This window comes from Lithobates pipiens, unplaced genomic scaffold (assembly GCF_037356315.1).
Source record: "Lithobates pipiens isolate NorthernLeopardFrog02 unplaced genomic scaffold, aLitPip1_a1.2 Scaffold_16, whole genome shotgun sequence".
In the NCBI taxonomy this organism is placed as follows: Eukaryota; Metazoa; Chordata; class Amphibia; order Anura; family Ranidae; genus Lithobates; species Lithobates pipiens.
Window position 1 is genome coordinate 303,949,536 of NW_027507748.1, and position 19,758 is coordinate 303,969,293.

The 19,758-nt window shown below is 43.8% G+C and overlaps 1 protein-coding gene across 3 annotated transcripts in view; it reads right to left on the reverse strand.

Annotated features, from left to right (window-relative positions):
• Nucleotides 1-19,758, reverse strand: part of LOC143982663 (uncharacterized) — a 144,409-nt gene that overhangs the window by 31,391 nt on the left and 93,260 nt on the right. For 2 of the 3 annotated variants that reach the window (XM_077481566.1, XM_077481565.1), the window contains one exon: nucleotides 5,820-5,918. The exons of the other annotated variant lie outside the window; for it this stretch is intronic. In XM_077481566.1, coding sequence (XP_077337692.1) covers nucleotides 5,820-5,918 — 99 coding nt within the window. The remainder of the gene's footprint in view (nucleotides 1-5,819; nucleotides 5,919-19,758) is intronic. 3 annotated transcript variants of the gene reach the window in all.

The window sequence follows — 19,758 nt, forward strand, 5'->3', positions numbered from 1 at the left end:
GAAAAAAAATTTTTTTTATTTATTTTCAAATGACTAAATTGTTTAAAAAAAAATTTGATCACTTTTATTGCTGTCACAAGGAATGTAAACATCCCTTGTGACAGTAATAAGTGGTGACAGGTACTCTTTATGGAGGGATTGGGGGTCTAAAAGACCCCCCACCTCTCCTTTACACTTCAATGTATTCAGATCACCAAAAACGGCGATTCTGAATACTGGATATTTTTTTTAAACAGGCGCCATTGGAAGCCGAGTAAACGAGAAGTGACGTCATGACGTCGCTTCCGTGTTTACTATGAGGAGACTGGAACGAAGCCGATTACGGCTTCGTTCCAGTTCCTCCCCAGCAGCCAGAGGCAGCAGACATGGAATTGGTGCTCCCGATCGAGCGGGAGCACCGGTGACGGCGGCGGGAGGCGGCGGGAGGGGGGGACGTCCCCTCCCGCTCCTCCGGCATAACAGCCGAGCGGCTTTTAGCCGCATCGGTTGTTATGGCTGGATAGCCAATCGCCCGCTGTAAAAAACGGTACCGGGATGATGCCTGCAGGTATACCCCCCGGAAGCCGAGTACGCACATCTGCGTACGCTCGGCGGGAAGGGGTTAAAGACTACCTATGCTGAGGCTTAGTGACTATCCTGTTATGCTGAGTGACTATCCTCTTCCTCCTCAATGATCATGCTGATAGCTTGTAAGAACATTTTTGGGTTCTGGGCGCCATCACCAGTGGCTAAGGCCCAATTTTTCAGCCCCTGTTTAACAGGGGAATCTAATTACAATTTTTCATGCAATACTTTGCAGCAGGGCTCATTCCTGAGCTCCAACTAGAGTTTCTGTGAGGTATTGCAGTGTTGTGGCACCAGTGCCTAAGGCCCAATTTTTCTGCCCCTGTTCAACAGGGACATATTATTACAATTTTTGATCTAATGTTTCACAGCACGGCCCATTCCTGCACCCACCAAGAGTAACTGTGAGGGCTTACAGTGTTGTGGCAACATCACCACCACCAAAGGCCCAATTTTTCTGCCCCTGTTCAACAGGTGCATGTAATTACAATTCTTAAAATAGTATTTCACTGCAGGGCGTTCCACCGCCCACCAAGAGTAACTGTGAGGGCTTACAATGTTGTGGCAACACCAACACCTTAGGCCCAAATTTCTGCAGAGCATATAGGACAGGTCCCTACTTTCAAACATCCAACTTACAAACAACTCCTACTTGCAAGCGGAAGGAGACAACAGGAAGTGAGATGAAATCTACCCCTAGGAAGGGAAATTCTCTCCTGTAAGAGTTGATATGGGAAAAACGTGTCTCCTCTCCACTGATGCTTTATCACCATTCCTTGTTTCACTAAAAACCCCAAATTTTATAAAAACATTCCTCATTGGGACAAAACGTGAGGTGAAATCTTCTGAATAGGTGCACAGACAGCAAAACAAATGTTACAGGGGTGATTACCCTTCCCTATGTTTTCCAAAAAGCTTAAAAATAGATTTCTTGTCTGGAGCTACACTTTAAAAATGTATCAGTTCAAAATTACAAACAGATTCTGCTTAACAACAAATCTACAGTCCCTGTCTTGTTTGCACTGCCTGTATACTGCTGTTCTGAGTATATAGGGCCTGGGGGCCCCACTCCTTTCCTTTTTTTTATTTGGGTGTGTGGGGTTCCCCTTAATATCCATACAAGACCCAAAGGGCCATGGTGATGGACTGGGGGGTACCCATGCCGTTTGTCTAACTGATTTTAATCCATATTGCCGGGACCATACATTACATTAAAGCCGCAAGCAATTACTTTTATTCCTTTAAAAATATCATTTTGTGCAGGGACTGTTCTAAGCACGGGAAACATGCACATTTACAGGCATACTATAGACACCCCACAGGTACGATATTTAAAGGAATATTTCACTTTTTTTTTTCACTTTAAGCTTCATTAAAATCACTGCTCCCGAAAAAACGGCAGATTTTAAAGCTTCTTTTTGCATTGATAAATGTCCCCTGGGTCAGGACCCGGGTCCCCAACCATTTTTAGGACAATAACTTGCATAGTATCCTTTAAAATTAGCACTTTTGATTTAGAACGTTCGAATCCCATAGACTTTAACGGGGTTCTAAAGTTCCCGCAAACTTTCGGTCCATTCGCAGGTTCTGGTGCAAACCTAACCGGGGGGTGTTCGGCTCATCCCTACTGGCCACAAAGTAAGCACACCAAAGTCCGACAGATTCGAACATGATGACATACGACCGGATTAGAATAAGAAAGTTCATAGCCAGTAGCAATAGCTGCCCTAGCGTCGGTTTTCATCCGTCAGACTAGCATACAGACAAATGGATTTTTTGACCGGACTCAAGTCCGTCGGAAAGATTTGAAACATGTTTTATTTCTAGGTCCATCAGACTTTTGGGGAAAAAAAGTCTGCTGGAGCTCATACACGATCGTAATATCCAACGGATTCATACACGCACATGCACTTTAGTGACATCCCAGTCTTGAGCCATAGGGTTCAATATTGAGTTTGCCCACTCTTTGCAGCTATAACAGCTTCAACTCTTCTGGGAAGGCTGTCTACAAGGTTTAGAAAAGTGTCTATTTGAATGTTTGGCCATCTTCCAGAAGTACTTTTGTGAGGTCAGGAATTTCATGCTCCCAACTTTGTGGGAACATTTTGGGGATGGCCTCCTCTTGTTCCAACATGACTGCCCACCAGTGCACAAAGCAAGGTCCATAAAGACATGGGGGAGAACGTTTGGGGAGGGGGAGGAACTTGACTGGCCTGCACAGAATCAACACTACAACCCAAAGACCACCTTTGGGATGAATTAGAGAGGAGACTGTAAGCCAGGCCTGCTCATCCAACATCAGTGCCTGACCTCACAAAAGTGCTTCTGGAAGAATGGTCAAACATTCCCATAAACACACTCCTAAACCTTGTGGACAGCCTTCCCAGAAGAGCTGAAGCTGTTATAGCTGCAAAGGGTGGGCCAACTAAATATTGAACCCTATGGATCAAGACTGGGATGCCATTAAAGTTCATGTGTATGTAAAGGCAGGCTTCCCATATATAATTTTTTTTTTATTTTTTTCTTTTTCAAGTATTCTATGTAATGTTTTAGGGTTAATGTGACAAGACAAAAATTTAATTACAGCTCAATTAAAATAAATGTACTTATAAATAGTTTGATATCTTAAAATTAAAAAGAAGCACATTGAGTTGCAGCATCTCCTATTGAATTCTCCATGATATAAAATAAAGTAAAAATCCAGAATAGTGCTGCATTCAACAGTGCTGTTCAGGGAGCACTGTGCAGGGTGCCTGTTGGACCACTGGAGACCCAGATCATAGCGCTCTGTATTGAGCAGCAGCCTCACTCTTAAACATGCTGCCAACACAGGATATCTTTAGCCCTAAGGTAGTAAGTGTAGTAAGTACATGGGGCCACACGATGAGCCTGGAAGAGAAGTGGCTTAACCTTAAGCTGCGTGGGGGGATTTTCCCTGTCAGGGCGGTAAGGATAAGGAGTGGGTAAAAGGCGCAGAGGCATAGAAACAGAAGGTAATTATAAGTCCAGACTAGTCGATAGAAAGTCCATACCCTTGGGCCAGCTTTGTTCAAAAGCATAGCTCACTCTGTAAATATAGAAGACAAGAGCAAAAAGAAAAAAGCACCATTAAGTGTAGTAGATCGAGTTACGTTTTATTTTGCCACCATAATGGGCTACTTACAGGATATGGATCATAAATAGGCTCATCTGGTATGGTGAACACTGGGTGCTGTGTCAGTCTGTTATCCGGAGCACTGCAGCGGCATAGTGGAGATCTAATGGGACTGGTAGCAGAAGCTGGAAAGGATGCTAAAGAGACTGGGATCCAGGTGGAATGCAGCATGAAGCACAGCTTGATTGATGGTGCAGACGTAAAAAACAGATTCCAGAATGCTTTGCGACGCGTTTCAGGACATGCGTCATACTAAGGGGGAAGATGTGCTCTCCTTTTTCAAGCTCTGGGTAACAGACTTACATAGCACCCAGCATCTACCATACCAGATGAGCCTATTTATTATCTTTATCCTGTGAGTAACACATTATGGGGGCAAAATAAAACGTAATTTGATCTACTACACTTAGTGGCGCTTTTCTCTTTTGTCTCTTGTCTTCTATATTTACACGGCGGTATGGATGTGGAACTCTCTTCCACAATCGGTGGTGTCGACAGGAAGTATGGATAGTTTTAAAAGACCCTTGGACGAGCATATAAAATATAAAAAATATATAAGGCGATATGGGAAATGATTTTTCTACACACACCTACACAGGTTGAACTGGATGGACTGTTGTCTTTATTCAACCATACCAATTATATAACTATGTATCTGCTGCAATTAGAAAAAGTAAAACATCTGTGAATCAAAAAACAGACCAAATGTGGGACTTTAAAGGTACTTTCTAACCTAAGGAATATATATGCAAAATTGTATTTAAAAACATCAAATTTTATTTTATAACACATCTTATTAAAAAGGATTTAACCCAGACATTTAAAGTGATATTTGTATCGCAGTTATACACTTTATGCAAAAGTATACTTAAGTAAAAAATTCAAAAAGATGCTTACATTATTATTCTATTTATGCAGCTTGATTGCATTACAAAAATAAAAACTGAAACTTCAATTGGGCATTAACTTTCCAGCTCCTACTAAAACTAAAATATCAATGACTTGAGTGATCTGCCCCTTTAAGCAAGACAACAATAACATTGGGTAAATAGGAGAAAAATATAACCAATGTTTAGGAACTTAAAGCGGACCTCCACCCTAAAGTGGAAGGTCCTCTCATCGGAACCCTCCCCCCCTCCGGTGCCACAATTGGCACCTTTCAGGGGGGAGGGGGTGCGGATACCTGTATAATCCAGGTATCCGCACCCACTTCCGGGATAAGCTAGCCGCAGATGCCCTGCCCCCCCATTGTGTTCTGGGAAACACACAGTTCCTAGGACACAGCGGGGACCAGTGGAGATGCGCAGCGCAACTCGCACATGCGCAGTAGGGAACCGGGCAGTGAAGCCGCAACATTTCAATTCCCTGACAGAGGATAGAGAAGAGAAACCATCACTCCAAAGCAGCCCTCCAGGGCAAAAGCTCTTCCTCCTATTGATGAGCCCCAGGTGCTGGCTGTTACACACACTGTGGGCAGGGAGACAGAACAAAACTCTGGATAGCCGCACACTGGAGAAAGACTTGAAATCCCATCTTTTATTGAAATAGTGTAGGTCACATCAAATCAAATCAAATAATCCACAGCAAAAAGATAACAGGGTCCAAAAAATGCTGACGCATTTTGCACCGTAATCAGTGCTTACTCATATGAGTAAGCACTGATCCCTGACAGAGGATGGCAGCGGGTGCAGCTGAGAGACGAGTGATTGCTCGTCATCTGCTGCCGACATCGCTGGACCCTGGAACAGGTAAGTGTCCATTCATTAAAAGTCAGCAGTTGCAGTATTTGTAGCTGCTGACTTTTAATATTTTTTTGAAAGGTGCAGCTCCTCTTGAAGCCCCATACACACTATCAGTTTTTCTGCTGAGTTTTTCCTTCAGGTTTACCAAAACCATGTAGTGTAAGGGCCTGCCTGATTGCATACACATTGAAACTCCTAAGGTTTGACCTCATATTATATGGTTTTGGTAAATCTGGAGGAAAAACTCAGCAGAAAAACTGACAGTGTGTATTATATTACACTGCTATGATTGTGGAACTAGGTTCCAAGAATATGTGTAATGAAAAATGGGAAATACTTTTCTGTGAGCACAGACTTACCCTTAACTTCCCTCTTTCGTAAAGTCCATAAAATCAGCACTGTAACTAGCCATACTGTTGATACCACAGCACCAGCCGCAACATAATATATATTACAATCTGCAAAGTATGTAAAAACAAGCCATTAAATATAAAGACATATTTGATGTTTACAGCAATAAATATAAATGTGTATTTAATATGACACACATATAAAATGAATTATTACCTTGTACACCAAAGGTTCTTAAAACTGTCCTCAGGCCTTGCTGATAGTATGGTACTTGTGTAAAATGGAGGTGTAAGTGGGTTACTTTGCAAAAAGATCTGAACAAATGAAAGGGATGGGCAACTATATGCCAAATGAAGTTCAATGTAGAAAAATGTAAAATAATGCATTTGGGTGGTAAAAATATGAAGGCAATCTATGAACCTCTGGGGGATTCTACAATGGAAAAGGGCCTGGGGTCCTAGTAGATGATAAGCTCAGCAATGGCATGCAATGGCAAGCTGCTGCTAACAAAGCAAACAGAATATTGGCATGCATTAAAATAAAATAATAAAATGATAATTCTCCCGCTCTACAAGACTTTGGGATGGCCGCACCTAGAGTATGCTGTCCAGCTATTGGCACCAGTCCTCTAGAAGGATGTACTGGAAATGGAGCGAGTACAAAGAAGGGCAACAAAGCTAATAAAGTGTCTGGAGGATATTAGTTATGAAGAAAGGTTGCGATCACTGAACTTATTCTCTCTGGAGAAGAGACACTTGAGAGGGGATACGATTTCAATTTACAAATACCATACTGGATACCCCACAATAGGAATACAACTTTTTCGTGGAAGGAAGTTTAACAAGACTCGTGGCCACTCATTAAAATTAGAAGAAAAGAGGTTTAACCTTAAACTACATAGAGGGTTCTTTACTGTAAGAGCGGCAAGGATGCAGAATTCCTTTCCACAGGCGGTGGTCTCAGCGGGGGACATTGATGGTTTCAAGAAACTATTAGACAAGCACCTGAGCGACCACAACATACAAGGATATACAAGGTAATACTGACATATAATCACACACATAGTTTGGATTTAATGGACTTGTCTTTTTTTTACCTCACCTACTATGTAACTATGTAACTAAAATATTTTAATGCAAACGTTCTAAGCACAATAAAGCCTATTTATTACATCTGGGAATCTATTCGAGTTGCAGGTTTGGATTACATTTTAAGGGCTTTTAAACTAAATTAGTTGACTTAAAGATGGCAAGATCAAATGCTCTGATTCTTCAGAATTTCCTAACAAAATTCTACTGGTGGCTGGACAGCTTAACATTGCCTAAAACATTGTGCAGTTTTGGATCTTATCTTATATAGCAGATTAATATAACATGTATACAATGTATAGGTGGTTAATCCCGAAGACAATATAACTATATTGATTGGGCTAATAGTGGAAAAGCAGCACTGCATCCTCATATGAACTAGAAGAAATTTATTTAAAAAGAATGATTTTTTGAGTTGCCACAAACATGCCATATAAGCATTAAAGTGGTTGTAAACCCTGGTAAAAAAAAAACAAAAAAAAAACCTGCAAAACAAAAGCATAATGAGCAAGTATTCATACTAGCTCATTATGAATGACTTACCCGAGAACGAAGCCCCCGCAGCCATCCTTGTCTTCCCCTCTGGCCAGCGACATCTCTCCCGGGGGTTACTTCCGGGTATCGAGGTAATGTGCCGTTGCTTCAGTTTGCCCCAGTGCACATGTGCCAATGTCATCGGCACATGCAGGGGATATATCCTGGGTAGCTACAGGTAAGCCTTATTATAGGCTTACCTGTAGCATAAAGTTGTCATAATGGGTTTACAACCACTTTAAAATACACTTTTATTTTGTAGAAAACATAAAACCCAAAATATTAAAAATGCCTTGTTGCAAACAGGTATATTCCAAGTCCATCCAAAGGGTATTGCTCTCACAGTGGTACCCCGCTTACATACAATATGGTATACATTTGTTCAAACACCAATATGGATCAACAATACAGATTCAAAAAATATATATTGCTTGTAGGGGGGGGGGGGGGGGGGAATCCGCTTTATCAGCAGAGAGGGTAATATGGAAACTATATAGGACAATAAGACACGTACCTATTTTATTTTATCTTTTTCATGTGACAAAATTAAAGAAATTACACTGTGCTACAATGTAAAGTAATGAGTGTACAGCTTGTAAATATGCTGCCCCTTCAAAATAACTCAACACACAACCATTGTCTAAACCACTAGCAACAAAAGTGAATATACCCCTAAGTGAAAATGTTTAAATTGGGCCCAATTATCAATTTTCCCTCCAAGTGTTATACGGTTTTAGGTGTGATTGGGGAGCAGGTGTGTTAAATTTGGTATTATCGCTCTCACTCTCTCATACTGGTCACTGGAAGTTTAACATGGCACCTCATGGCAAAGAACTCTCTGAGGATCTGAAAAAAGTATTGTTGCCCTACATAAAGATGGCCTAAGCTATAAGAAGATTGCCAAGACCCTGAAACTGAGCTGCAGCACGGTAGCCAAGATCATACAGCGGTTTAACAGGACAGGTTCCACTCAGAACAGGCCTCGCCATGGTCGACCAAAGAAGTTACGTGCACGTGCGCAGTGTCACATCCAGAGGTTGTCTTTGGAAAACAGACGTATGAGTGCTGACAACATTGCTGCAGAGGTTGAAGGGGTGGGGAGTTAGCTTGTTAGTGCTCAGACCATACACCGCACACTGCATCAAATTGGTCTGCATGGCTGTCGTCCCAGAAGGAAGCCTTTTATAAAGATGATGCACAAGAAAGCCCGCAAACAGTTTGCTGAAGACAAGCAGACTAAGGACATTAGTATTACTGGAACCATGTCCTGTGGTCTGATGAGACCAAGATACACTTATTTGGTTCAGATGGTGTCAAGTGTGTGTGGCGGCAACCAGGTGAGGAGTACAAAGACAAGTGTGTCTTGCCTACAGTCAAGCATGGTGGTGGGAGTGTCATGATCTGGGGCTCCATTAGTGCTGCCGGCACAGGGGAGCTACAGTTCATTGAGGGAACCATGAATGCCAACATGTACTGTGACATACTGAAGCAGAGCATTATCCCCTCCCTTCTGAGACTTGGCCCCAGGGTAGTATTCCAACATGATAACAACCCCAAACACACCTCCAAGATGACCACTGCTTTGCTAAAGTAGGAGGGTAAAGGTGATGGACTGGCCAAACATGTCTCCAGACCTAAATCCTATTGAGCATGTGGGGCATCCTCAAACAGAAGGTGGAGGAGCGCAAGGTCTCTAACATCCACAAGCTCCGTGATGTCGTCTTGGAGGAGCGGAAGAGGACTCCAGTGGCAACCTGCGAAGCTCTGGTGAACTCCATGCCCAAGAGGATTATGCAGTGCTGGAAAATAATGGTGGCCAAGCAAAAGATTTACACTTTGGGCCCAATTTGGACATTTTCACTTAGGGGTGTACTCACTTTTGTTGCCAGAATTTTAGACATTAATGGCTGTGTGTTGAGTTATTTTGAGGGGACAGCAAATTTACACTGTTATACAAGCTGTACACTCACTACCTTACATTGTAGCAAGGTGTCATTTCTTCAGTCGTGTCACATGAAAACATAATAATAATTAAATATTTATGTAGCGGCACTTTGGACAAAGTGTCTGCTATGTGCAAATTTAGTTTTTACCTCAGAACAGTAAAGGGGTTCTGAGGGCTGATTGTGTAGGTTTAACTTTGACATCAGTTTGGCTGGGCTGTGTTAGAGTTCTGCCTAGTCATGTGTACAGTCAGGTGCACATGACAGGCCCAGAACCAGACCTGGTTGGACGCTTTGGGTATCAGCGTTCCCCAGAACCAGTGAGTGTGTCTGGCCCACTGAGGAGTCTGGGGAAGAGTACTTAAGATGTTGAAGTCACATGTTCAGGAGTCGGTTGTGAGGCCATAGCTGCCTGTTCCGGATTCTGGACCGGGGTAGCCCCGCGAGGGGTCCCGGTCATGGGAGCATGCGTCGCTCCGCAACATGCTTCGGTTGACTAACCCCAATAGACCCGCCTGGTCTGGGGTAAGGATCTGTCTGTTCCCAAGTCTCGGAACCGGCTGGTCCGAGGCGCAGTAACTGAGGGAGAATTCAAGGCATCTGGGTGTGCTCTCGGCTTGGAGGGGCACCGCAGTTTCTTCACCCTTGCCTTCTGTTCCCATATGAGACTGTGTTTGTTGGATGTTACCCATGCAAATAAAAACCTTTCTAAAGGACTTTTATGGTGTCAGCGTGCAAAGTTGTTGGGTACTAACCCTGGGAACCCCTAAACATGGAAGAACAAACCAAGCGGAGGTAACCAGTAAGCCCAAAAGTCAAGGCTGCCCTATCAAGGGTTATGGCCGCTACATTTACAAAACTGTGAGGGGTGTATTATTGCAAAATGTTAGAGGGTAATTATTTTGCAGTGTTGGGAGTTTATTATAGTGCCATGCTAGTGGTTGTTTATTGTTCCTTGCTGAGGGTTAGTTATTCAGCTGTACTTGCGTTTTTATTATTGTTTAATACTGGTGGTAAATTATTGTGCCATGCTGGGGGTTAGGTATTGTGCCATGCTGGGTGTTAATTATTGTGCTGTGCTTTGGGATAATTATTGTGCCATGCTGGGTGTTTTTATTTATGTTCCCCACCTGTGGTTAACTATTTTGTTGTGCTGACCCTTACACTTGCTGAGGTTTATTACTGACCCTGACACTTGCTGGGGGCTATCATTGCTGGTCCCAATTGGGCTTATTTTTGTCAGGGCTGGGCTCAGCCCTTCCTTCTCCAAGCTCTGTGCTCAGCTGTTAGTTAATTGCCAAAGAATCTTCCTTCCACAGTGACTCACCTGGCGTTCATCTCCTGCTCATCAGCTACAGCTGCTGGTTATATAAACTCCTTGGATCAGATCTTCTGTGCCTTTGCCTTGGTCAACATATCCAGACTCTCTCTGCTGTGTTTTCCTGTGAAAGACTTTTGCTTGGCTGACTTCCCTTCTGTTTCCTGATCCTGTTTGCTGCACTTGACTTTGGTGATCTCTGGACTCCTGTTTCTCTGGCTTGTTCTGACAACCCGTCCTGGTTACCGAACTCTGACTATGTTTTGAATATGTTTGCTCTGTTTATACCATTTTACCATTTCATTAAATAGTGTGATTTTTACTGCACTTCTGTCTCTGTCTGATTCATGGTTCCTGACATTATCTTTTTTAGAGGCCCTGGAACAGCGAATGGATCTGAAAATGAAGACGTTTTTATACTACTACTGAGTAGTGTTTTGTGGCCTAAGGTGGAAAAGGGCCTGGGGTCCTAGTAGATGATAAGCTCAGCAATGGCATGCAATGGCAAGCTGCTGCTAACAAAGCAAACAGAATATTGGCATGCATTAAAATAAAATAATAAAATGATAATTCTCCCGCTCTACAAGACTTTGGGATGGCCGCACCTAGAGTATGCTGTCCAGCTATTGGCACCAGTCCTCTAGAAGGATGTACTGGAAATGGAGCGAGTACAAAGAAGGGCAACAAAGCTAATAAAGTGTCTGGAGGATATTAGTTATGAAGAAAGGTTGCGATCACTGAACTTATTCTCTCTGGAGAAGAGACACTTGAGAGGGGATACAATTTCAATTTACAAATACCATACTGGTGACCCCACAATAGGAATACAACTTTTTCGTGGAAGGAAGTTTAACAAGACTCGTGGCCACTCATTAAAATTAGAAGAAAAGAGGTTTAACCTTAACCACTTGCCGACCGCCGCACGACGATATACGTTGGCAGAATGGCACGGGCAGGCATATGGGCGTATATATAAGTCCCTGCCTGCCCGCGGGTGGGGGGCCCGATCGGGCCCCCCCCCGGTGCCTGCGGCGGTCGGCATTCCTTCGAGAGCGATCCGGGATGAGGGGGCGGCCATTCATTCATGGCCACCCCCTCGCGATCGCTCTCGACGAATGGAAATCCTCCGTGACATCACTTCCTCTCCTGTAATGTAAACACAGGAGAGGAAGTGATGTATTCTCTCCTCCGTGTCGGTATTTTTCGTTCCGACACCGAGGAGAGAGGTTCGGTGAGTTGCACCAACACACCACACATACAGTAGAACATGCCAGGCACACTCACACCCCCCCTTTACCCCCCGATCACCCCCCCAATTACCCCTGCCCCCCCAGTCACAGTGACACCAATTGCTTTTTTTTTTTTTTGCATTGGTGTCATTTGTGACTGTAATAACTGTTAGGGCAGTTAGGGTTAGCCCCCTTTAGTTCTAAGGTACCCCCCTAACCCCCCCAATAAAGGTTTAACCCCGTGATCACCCCCCGTCGCCAGTGTCACTAAGGCTGGGTTCACATTGCAGCGGTTTGAGAACGGATGTGATTCGCACCGCACTGCAGTGCAAATCACATCCGATCTCTGTGCAATTCGAGTTCAGCCATACAGATAGTATGGCTGAATTCGTGTCGCACCCGCCGCACCCGCCGCAAACTCGCACGGGACCCTTTTTTTGGTCCGCAGCAGAATCGGATCGCATGGGTGTTCACACCATGCGATCCGAGTTTGCAGATCGCACTGCGATATGCGAACTGATCTGGGGGTGTCATTAACATTTCACTGACACTCCCAGCAGTTCGCATAGGGCAGTGTGAACTGCCGCCGGGAGGCATGCGATGCGGGAACCCGCCGCGGATTCGTGGCGTTCCCGCATCGCTCCAGTGTGAACCCAGCCTAATAAGCGATCATTTTTCTGATCGCTGTATTAGTGTCACAGGTGACGCTAGTTAGGCAGGTAGGTATTTAGGTTCGCCGCAACTTTTTATAGCGCCAGGGACCCCCATATACTACCGCATAAAGCCCCCTGATTGCCCCCTAGTTAACCCTTTCACCAGTGATCACCATATAACTGTTACAGGTGACGCTGGTTGGTTAGTTATTTTTTTAAAGTTTCAGGGCACCCGCCATTTATTACCTAATAAAGGTTTAACCCCCTGATCACCCGGCGGGTGTCATTTGTGACTGTAATAACTGTTAGGGCAGTTAGGGTTAGCCCCCTTTAGTTCTAAGGTACCCCCCTAACCCCCCCAATAAAGGTTTAACCCCGTGATCACCCCCCGTCGCCAGTGTCACTAAGGCTGGGTTCACATTGCAGCGGTTTATGAGAACGGATGTGATTCGCACCGCACTGCAGTGCAAATCACATCCGATCTCTGTGCGATTCGAGTTCAGCCATACAGATAGTATGGCTGAATTCGTGTCGCACCCGTCGCACCCGCCGCAAACTCGCACGGGACCCTTTTTTTGGTCCGCAGCAGAATCGGATCGCATGGGTGTTCACACCATGCGATCCGAGTTTGCAGATCGCACTGCGATATGCGAACTGATCTGGGGGTGTCATTAACATTTCACTGACACTCCCAGCAGTTCGCATAGGGCAGTGTGAACTGCCGCCGGGAGGCATGTGATGCGGGAACCCGCCGCGCATTCGTGGCGTTCCCACATCGCTCCAGTGTGAACCCAGCCTAATAAGCGATCGTTTTTCTGATCACTGTATTAGTGTCACAGGTGACGCTAGTTAGGCAGGTAGGTATTTAGGTTCGCCGCAGCTTTTTATAGCGCCAGGGACCCCCATATACTACCGCATAAAGCCCCCTGATTGCCCCCTAGTTAACCCTTTCACCAGTGATCACCATATAACTGTTACAGGTGACGCTGGTTGGTTAGTTATTTTTTTTATAGTTTCAGGGCACCCGCCATTTATTACCTAGTCTCACTAGTGTACCCCTAAATTTAGGGGTGTCTACTTTCCAAAATGGGGTCATTTGGGGGGGGTTTGTGCCATCTTGGCATTTTATGGCCTTCAAAACTGTAACGCCCTTAGAAAGCCTGAAGGTGGTGCTTGGTTTTCGGGGCCCCGTACGCGGCTAGGCTCCCAAAAAGTCCCACATATGTGGTATCCCCGTACTCAGGAGAAGCAGCAGAATTTATTTTGGGGTGTCATTTCACATATGCCCATGGCATGCGTGAGCAATATATCATTTAGTGACAACTTTGTGAAAAAATAAAATAAAAAAAAAAGTTTGTAATTTTCCCGCAACTTGTGGCAAAATATAAAATATTCCATGGACTCAACATGCCTCTCAGCAAATAGCTTGGGGTGTCTACTTTCTAAAATGGGGTCATTTGTGGGGGTTTTGTGCCATCTTGGCATTTTATGGCCTTCAAAACTGTAATAGGTAGTGAGGAGTGAAGTCAAATATTTACGCCCTTAGAAAACCTGAAGGCGGTTCTTGGTTTTCGGGGCCCCGTACGTGGCTAGGCTCCCAAAAAGTCCCACATATGTGGTGTCCCCGTACTCAGGAGAAGCAGCAGAATTTATTTTGGGGTGTCATTTCACATATGCCCATAGCATGTGTGAGCAATATATCATTTAGTGACAACTTTGTGAAAAAAAAATAAAAAAAAATTAAAGTTTGTAATTTTCCCGCAACTTGTGGCAAAATATAAAATATTCCATGGACTCAAAATGCCTCTCAGCAAATAGCTTGGGGTGTCTACTTTCTAAAATGGGGTCATTTGTGGGGGTTTTGTGCCATCTTGGCATTTTATGGCCTTCAAAACTGTAATAGGTAGTGAGGAGTGAAGTCAAATATTTACGCCCTTAGAAAACCTGAAGGCGGTTCTTGGCTTTCGGGGCCCCGTACGCGGCTAGGCTCCCAAAAAATCCCACACGTGTGGTATCCCCGTACTCAGGAGAAGCAGCAGAATTTATTTTGGGGTGTCATTTCACATATGCCCATAGCATGTGTGAGCAATATATCATTTAGTGACAACTTTGTGTAAAAAAAAATAAAAAATTATTTTTTTGTCATTATTCAATCGCTTGAGGCAAAAAAATAAAATATTCGATGGGCTCAACATGCCACTTATCAATTTCCTTAGGGGGTCTACTTTCCAAAATGGGGTCATTTGGGGGGGGTTTTGTACTGCCCTGCCATTTTAGCACCTCAAGAACTGAGATAGGCAGTCGTAAACTAAAAGCTGCGTAAATTCCAGAAAACGTACCTTAGTTTGTAGATGTGACAACTTTTGCGCAAACCAATAAATATACAGTTATTGACTTTTTTTTTACCAAAGACATGTGGCTGAATACATTTTGGCCTAAATGTATGACTAAAATTGAATTTATTGGATTTTTCTAATAACAAAAAGTAGAAAATATCATTTTTTTTCAAAATTTGCGGTCTTTTTCCATTTATATCGCAAAAAATAAAAATCGCAGAGGCAATCAAATACCATCAAAAGAAAGCTCTATTTGTGGGAAGAAAAGGACGCAAATTTTGTTTGGGTACAACATTGCATGACCGCGCAATTACCAGTTAAAGCAGCGCAGTGCCAAATTGTAAAAAGACCTCTGGTCATTTACCAGCAAAATGGTCCGGTCTGAAAGTGGTTAAACTACATAGAGGGTTCTTTACTGTAAGAGCGGCAAGGATGCAGAATTCCTTTCCACAGGCGGTGGTCTCAGCGGGGGACATTGATGGTTTCAAGAAACTATTAGACAAGCACCTGAGCGACCACAACATACAAGGATATACAAGGTAATACTGACATATAATCACACACATAGTTTGGATTTAATGGACTTGTCTTTTTTTGACCTCACCTACTATGTAACTATGTAACTAAAATATTTTAATGCAAACGTTCTAAGCACAATAAAGCCTATTTATTACATCTGGGAATCTATTCGAGTTGCAGGTTTGGATTACATTTTAAGGGCTTTTAAACTAAATTAGTTGACTTAAAGATGGCAAGATCAAATGCTCTGATTCTTCAGAATTTCCTAACAAAATTCTACTGGTGGCTGGACAGCTTAACATTGCCTAAAACATTGTGCAGTTTTGGATCTTATCTTATATAGCAGATTAATATAACATGTATACAATGTATAGGTCAGTGATGGCGAACCTTGGCACTCCAGATGTTTTGGAACTACATTTCCCATGATGCTCATGCACTCTGCAGTGTAGTTTAGCATCATGGGAAATGTAGTTCCAAAACATCTGGGGTGCCAAGGTTCGCCATCACTGGTATAGGTGGTTAATCCCGAAGACAATATAACTATATTGATTGGGCTAATAGTGGAAAAGCAGCACTGCATCCTCATATGAACTAGAAGAAATTTATTTAAAAAGAATGATTTTTTGAGTTGCCACAAACATGCCATATAAGCATTAAAGTGGTTGTAAACCCTGGTAAAAAAAAAACAAAAAAAACCCTGCAAAACAAAAGCATAATGAGCAAGTATTCATACTAGCTCATTATGAATGACTTACCCGAGAACGAAGCCCCCGCAGCCATCCTTGTCTTCCCCTCTGGCCAGCGACATCTCTCCCAGGGGGTTACTTCCGGGTATCGAGGTAATGTGCCGTTGCTTCAGTTTGCCCCAGTGCACATGTGCCAATGTCATCGGCACATGCAGGGGATATATCCTGGGTAGCTACAGGTAAGCCTTATTATAGGCTTACCTGTAGCATAAAGTTGTCATAATGGGTTTACAACCACTTCAAAATACACTTTTATTTTGTAGAAAACATAAAACCCAAAATATTAAAAATGCCTTGTTGCAAACAGGTATATTCCAAGTCCATCCAAAGGGTATTGCTCTCACAGTGGTACCCCGCTTACATACAATATGGTATACATTTGTTCAAACACCAATATGGATCAACAATACAGATTCAAAAAATATATATTGCTTGTAGGGGGGGGGGGGGGGGGGGGGGGAATCCGCTTTATCAGCAGAGAGGGTAATATGGAAACTATATAGGACAATAAGACACGTACCTATTTTATTTTATCTTTTTCATGTGACAAAATTAAAGAAATTACACTGTGCTACAATGTAAAGTAATGAGTGTACAGCTTGTAAATATGCTGTCCCTTCAAAATAACTCAACACACAACCATTGTCTAAACCACTAGCAACAAAAGTGAATATACCCCTAAGTGAAAATGTTTAAATTGGGCCCAATTATCAATTTTCCCTCCAAGTGTTATACGGTTTTAGGTGTGATTGGGGAGCAGGTGTGTTAAATTTGGTATTATCGCTCTCACTCTCTCATACTGGTCACTGGAAGTTTAACATGGCACCTCATGGCAAAGAACTCTCTGAGGATCTGAAAAAAGTATTGTTGCCCTACATAAAGATGGCCTAAGCTATAAGAAGATTGCCAAGACCCTGAAACTGAGCTGCAGCACGGTAGCCAAGATCATACAGCGGTTTAACAGGACAGGTTCCACTCAGAACAGGCCTCGCCATGGTCGACCAAAGAAGTTACGTGCACGTGCTCAGTGTCACATCCAGAGGTTGTCTTTGGAAAACAGACGTATGAGTGCTGACAACATTGCTGCAGAGGTTGAAGGGGTGGGGAGTTAGCTTGTTAGTGCTCAGACCATACACCGCACACTGCATCAAATTGGTCTGCATGGCTGTCGTCCCAGAAGGAAGCCTTTTATAAAGATGATGCACAAGAAAGCCCGCAAACAGTTTGCTGAAGACAAGCAGACTAAGGACATTAGTATTACTGGAACCATGTCCTGTGGTCTGATGAGACCAAGATACACTTATTTGGTTCAGATGGTGTCAAGTGTGTGTGGCGGCAACCAGGTGAGGAGTACAAAGACAAGTGTGTCTTGCCTACAGTCAAGCATGGTGGTGGGAGTGTCATGATCTGGGGCTCCATTAGTGCTGCCGGCACAGGGGAGCTACAGTTCATTGAGGGAACCATGAATGCCAACATGTACTGTGACATACTGAAGCAGAGCATTATCCCCTCCCTTCTGAGACTTGACCCCAGGGTAGTATTCCAACATGATAACAACCCCAAACACACCTCCAAGATGACCACTGCTTTGCTAAAGTAGGAGGGTAAAGGTGATGGACTGGCCAAACATGTCTCCAGACCTAAATCCTATTGAGCATGTGGGGCATCCTCAAACAGAAGGTGGAGGAGCGCAAGGTCTCTAACATCCACAAGCTCTGTGATGTCGTCTTGGAGGAGCGGAAGAGGACTCCAGTGGCAACCTGCGAAGCTCTGGTGAACTCCATGCCCAAGAGGATTATGCAGTGCTGGAAAATAATGGTGGCCAAGCAAAAGATTTACACTTTGGGCCCAATTTGGACATTTTCACTTAGGGGTGTACTCACTTTTGTTGCCAGAATTTTAGACATTAATGGCTGTGTGTTGAGTTATTTTGAGGGGACAGCAAATTTACACTGTTATACAAGCTGTACACTCACTACCTTACATTGTAGCAAGGTGTCATTTCTTCAGTCGTGTCACATGAAAACATAATAATAATTAAATATTTATGTAGCGGCACTTTGGACAAAGTGTCTGCTATGTGCAAATTTAGTTTTTACCTCAGAACAGTAAAGGGGTTCTGAGGGCTGATTGTGTAGGTTTAACTTTGACATCAGTTTGGCTGGGCTGTGTTAGAGTTCTGCCTAGTCATGTGTACAGTCAGGTGCACATGACAGGCCCAGAACCAGACCTGGTTGGACGCTTTGGGTATCAGCGTTCCCCAGAACCAGTGAGTGTGTCTGGCCCACTGAGGAGTCTGGGGAAGAGTACTTAAGATGTTGAAGTCACATATTCAGGAGTCGGTTGTGAGGCCATAGCTGCCTGTTCCGGATTCTGGACCGGGGTAGCCCCGCGAGGGGTCCCGGTCATGGGAGCATGCGTCGCTCCGCAACATGCTTCGGTTGACTAACCCCAATAGACCCGCCTGGTCTGGGGTAAGGATCTGTCTGTTCCCAAGTCTCGGAACCGGCTGGTCCGAGGCGCAGTAACTGAGGGAGAATTCAAGGCATCTGGGTGTGCTCTCGGCTTGGAGGGGCACCGCAGTTTCTTCACCCTTGCCTTCTGTTCCCATATGAGACTGTGTTTGTTGGATGTTACCCATGCAAATAAAAACCTTTCTAAAGGACTTTTATGGTGTCAGCGTGCAAAGTTGTTGGGTACTAACCCTGAGAACCCCTAAACATGGAAGAACAAACCAGCGGAGGTAACCAGTAAGCCCAAAAGTCAAGGCTGCCCTATCAAGGGTTATGGCCGCTACATTTACAAAACTGTGAGGGGTGTATTATTGCAAAATGTTAGAGGGTAATTATTTTGCAGTGTTGGGAGTTTATTATAGTGCCATGCTAGTGGTTGTTTATTGTTCCTTGCTGAGGGTTAGTTATTCAGCTGTACTTGCGTTTTTATTATTGTTTAATACTGGTGGTAAATTATTGTGCCATGCTGGGGGTTAGGTATTGTGCCATGCTGGGTGTTAATTATTGTGCTGTGCTTTGGGATAATTATTGTGCCATGCTGGGTGTTTTTATTTATGTTCCCCACCTGTGGTTAACTATTTTGTTGTGCTGACCCTTACACTTGCTGAGGTTTATTACTGACCCTGACACTTGCTGGGGGCTATCATTGCTGGTCCCAATTGGGCTTATTTTTGTCAGGGCTGGGCTCAGCCCTTCCTTCTCCAAGCTCTGTGCTCAGCTGTTAGTTAATTGCCAAAGAATCTTCCTTCCACAGTGACTCACCTGGCGTTCATCTCCTGCTCATCAGCTACAGCTGCTGGTTATATAAACTCCTTGGATCAGATCTTCTGTGCCTTTGCCTTGGTCAACATATCCAGACTCTCTCTGCTGTGTTTTCCTGTGAAAGACTTTTGCTTGGCTGACTTCCCTTCTGTTTCCTGATCCTGTTTGCTGCACTTGACTTTGGTGATCTCTGGACTCCTGTTTCTCTGGCTTGTTCTGACAACCCGTCCTGGTTACCGAACTCTGACTATGTTTTGAATATGTTTGCTCTGTTTATACCATTTTACCATTTCATTAAATAGT